This window comes from Bacillus rossius, chromosome 8 (assembly GCF_032445375.1).
Source record: "Bacillus rossius redtenbacheri isolate Brsri chromosome 8, Brsri_v3, whole genome shotgun sequence".
NCBI classification, from domain to species: Eukaryota; Metazoa; Arthropoda; class Insecta; order Phasmatodea; family Bacillidae; genus Bacillus; species Bacillus rossius.
Window position 1 is genome coordinate 64,686,036 of NC_086336.1, and position 3,579 is coordinate 64,689,614.

General features: G+C 51.2%; 1 protein-coding gene across 1 annotated transcript; it reads left to right on the plus strand.

Annotated features, from left to right (window-relative positions):
* Positions 1-1,257: 1,257 nt before the first annotated feature.
* LOC134535397 (transmembrane channel-like protein) lies at positions 1,258-2,403 on the plus strand (the record flags this gene model as incomplete). The annotated part of the gene is made up of 2 exons (XM_063374470.1): positions 1,258-1,308; positions 2,308-2,403. Coding segments are annotated over 2 exons (147 nt in total), but the record flags the coding sequence as incomplete, so codon positions are not given.
* Between the last annotated feature and the right edge of the window lie 1,176 nt (positions 2,404-3,579).

Here is a 3,579-nt window from a genome sequence, read left to right on the forward strand (position 1 = left end):
CAGTTTTTGCACCCACTTAGTTCTGTTGCAGTCACTCCCGGAGTTCACGCGTGCGGACATGAAGGTGCTCGCTCGTTGGAGCTCTGGTGAGTCCTAGCCCCTCCCCGCCCCAACACGCCTCACCCCCCTCCAGTCGTCCTGGTGACGCGCGGCCTAAATCCACGATCTATCGATCCCTCGGCGGGGGGTGAAGGACTGAGGAGGGAGGGGATAGAGAGGAGACGTGAGGTAACACTTGCGAAGTTCTGGTCGACGGCTGCTCCTCCGCAGTCGATAACGAGCACTAGCACTCGGGGAGAAGTTGGCGGCGGTGCGTCAATGCTCCAGGCGGTCCAGCCGCGGGCGTCTCTCCAGCATCCTCCCTACCTCCCTACCCGCTACCTCCCTACCTCCCTACCTCCTTACCTCCCTACCTCTGTACCTCCCTACCAACCTACCTCTCTACTTCCGTACCTCCCTACCTCCCTACCTCCCTACCAACCTACCTCTCTACTTCCGTACCTCCCTACCTCCCTACCTCGATAACTCCCTACCTCCGTACCTCCCTAACTCCCTACCTCCTTACCTCCCTACCTCTGTACCTCCCTACCAACCTACCTCTCTACTTCCGTACCTCCCTACCTCCCTACCTCGATAACTCCCTACCTCCCTACCTCCCTACCTCCCTACCTCCTTACCTCCCTACCTCTGTACCTCCCTACCAACCTACCTCTCTACTTCCGTACCTCCCTACCTCCCTACCTCCCTACCAACCTACCTCTCTACTTCCGTACCTCCCTACCTCCCTACCTCGATAACTCCCTACCTCCGTACCTCCCTACCTCCCTATCTCCTTACTTAACTAACTCCCTACCTCCTTACCTCCCTACCTCCGTACCTGCCTACCAACCTACCTCTCTACTTCCGTACCTCCCTACCTCCCTACATCCCTACCTCCATAACTCCCTACCTCCGTACCTCCCTACCTCCCTACCTCCCTACCACCCTACCACCCTACCTCCGTACCTCCCTACCTCCTTACCTCCCTACCTCTGTACCTCCCTACCAACCTACCTCTCTACTTCCGTACCTCCCTACCTCCTTACCTCCCTACCTCTGTACCTCCCTACCAACCTACCTCTCTACTTCCGTACCTCCCTACCTCCCTACCTCGATAACTCCCTACCTCCGTACCTCCCTACCACCCTACCTCCGTACCTCCCTACCAACCTACCTCTCTACTTCCGTATCTCCCTACCTCCCTACCTCTGTACCTCCCTACCAACCTACCAACCTACCTCTCTACTTCCGTACCTCCCTACCTCCCTACCTCGATAACTCCCTACCTCCGTACCTCCCTACCACCCTACCTCCGTACCTCCCTACCAACCTACCTCTCTACTTCCGTACCTCCCTACCTCCTTACCTCCCTACCTCCGTACCTCCCTACCACCCTACCTCTGTACCTCCCTACCAACCTACCTCTCTACTTCCGTACCTCCCTACCTCCCTACCTCGATAACTCCCTACCTCCGTACCTCCCTACCACCCTATCTCCTTACCTAACTAACTCCCTACCTCCTTACCTCCCTACCTCCGTACCTCCCTACCAACCTACCTCTCTACTTCCGTACCTCCCTACCTCCCTACCCGCTACCTCCCTAACTCCCTACCTCCTTACCTCCCTACCTCCGTACCTCCCTACCAACCTACCTCTCTACTTCCGTACCTCCCTACCTCCCTACATCCCTACCTCCATAACTCCCTACCTCCGTACCTCCCTACCACCCTATCTCCTTACCTAACTAACTCCCTACCTCCTTACCTCCCTACCTCCGTACCTGCCTACCAACCTACCTCTCTACTTCCGTACCTCCCTACCTCCCTACCTCGATAACTCCCTACCTCCGTACCTCCCTACCACCCTACCTCCGTACCTCCCTACCTCCCTACCACCCTACCTCCGTACCTCCCTACCTCCCTAACTCCCTACCTCCTTACCTCCCTACCTCTGTACCTCCCTACCAACCTACCTCTCTACTTCCGTACCTCCCTACCTCCCTACCTCGATAACTCCCTACCTCCGTACCTCCCTACCACCCTATCTCCTTACCTAACTAACTCCCTACCTCCTTACCTCCCTACCTCCGTACCTGCCTACCAACCTACCTCTCTACTTCCGTACCTCCCTACCTCCCTACATCCCTACCTCCATAACTCCCTACCTCCGTACCTCCCTACCTCCCTACCTCCCTACCACCCTACCACCCTACCTCCGTACCTCCCTACCTCCCTACAACCCTACCTCCGTACCTCCGTACCTCCCTATCTCCCTACAACCCTACCTCCGTACCTCCGTACCTCCCTATCTCCCTACCACCCTACCTCCGTACCACCCTACCTCCCTACCTTCCCTCCTCCTAGCAATCCCACACAAGCATCGATGTAGCGGTCTTCTGTTTTACCGATTAAATCTTATCGATGCTGTTGAAATATATGGTATTTTCGACGTGTCGGGTTATAATACCTAAGCTTTAGAACTTGTTAAAAATTATTATCAAAAATTATAAATCTATTATTATCATTATTACTGAGTTATTGAATCATCTAATGAAATATCCTAAAACAGTTTACACCCTCTGAGTAAATTTTATTTTAATTTTAAATTTTTTGAAGTGTTTACATTTTTAAGGCAGTTGTGAAGGAAAAAAAAATGATGAGAGTGAATTTTTACGCTGCGCGTGTACGATGCAACAAAATTGTCAAAGACTGATAAAAAAACTTACCTACAACTAAAAATTATATATTTGTTTTAAAATCGTATACTTTATTTATTGATATAGAATACTGGTACACATGATTAAAAACCTTTATTTATTGATAGCATTAGTGATTGAAATTGTGTTTATAAACTTTTTCAAGTGTATTTATATAAGTGAGGTTTATGTTCCATTTTGTATAACGATGTCAAGTTTCTCGGAACTCCTGTTGAGACCGGCTTTGTCTCTTATATATCCCCATGGTGTCCTTCTCGAACCGACGAGAGCGACTGCGACGAGTCGCGTCATCCCGAGCCGACCCGACGCCCGAAGAGTCCAGAAAGGCGGTGTTTGTTCAAGCCGCTCCGCGCGGCGGCCCGCGGGATTCCCAATGCCGCTCATGCGATAATTAACAGCGCCGAGCTCAGGCATGCGGATCTGCTTCCCAGTTCGTAACCCTAATAATTCTAGAATCTTAATATAATTAACAAATGCACCAGTCTAACAGTTATTCGAAGAAAAAAAATTACTACACGTGCTTCAGTAAAGCATCACCCGCGACGCGATAGAAAGAAAAAGGAAAATATTTCTAATCGCGAGTTCTGTAACGTCCGCCATTTCGTTTGCGCTGACGTCACAGACGTGTCGAACGGGGACGCACCACAACGCCGAAATACCACAACGCCGAACGTACAATAATGCCGAAAACCATAACGTCGAATGCCAAATTGACTACAACGCCGACAGCTAGAATACTGCTGTGTACCACAACGCCAAATTACCACAACGCCGAAATACATTAACGCCGAAAAATGTCATTGCAGGACTGCCACAAAGGTTA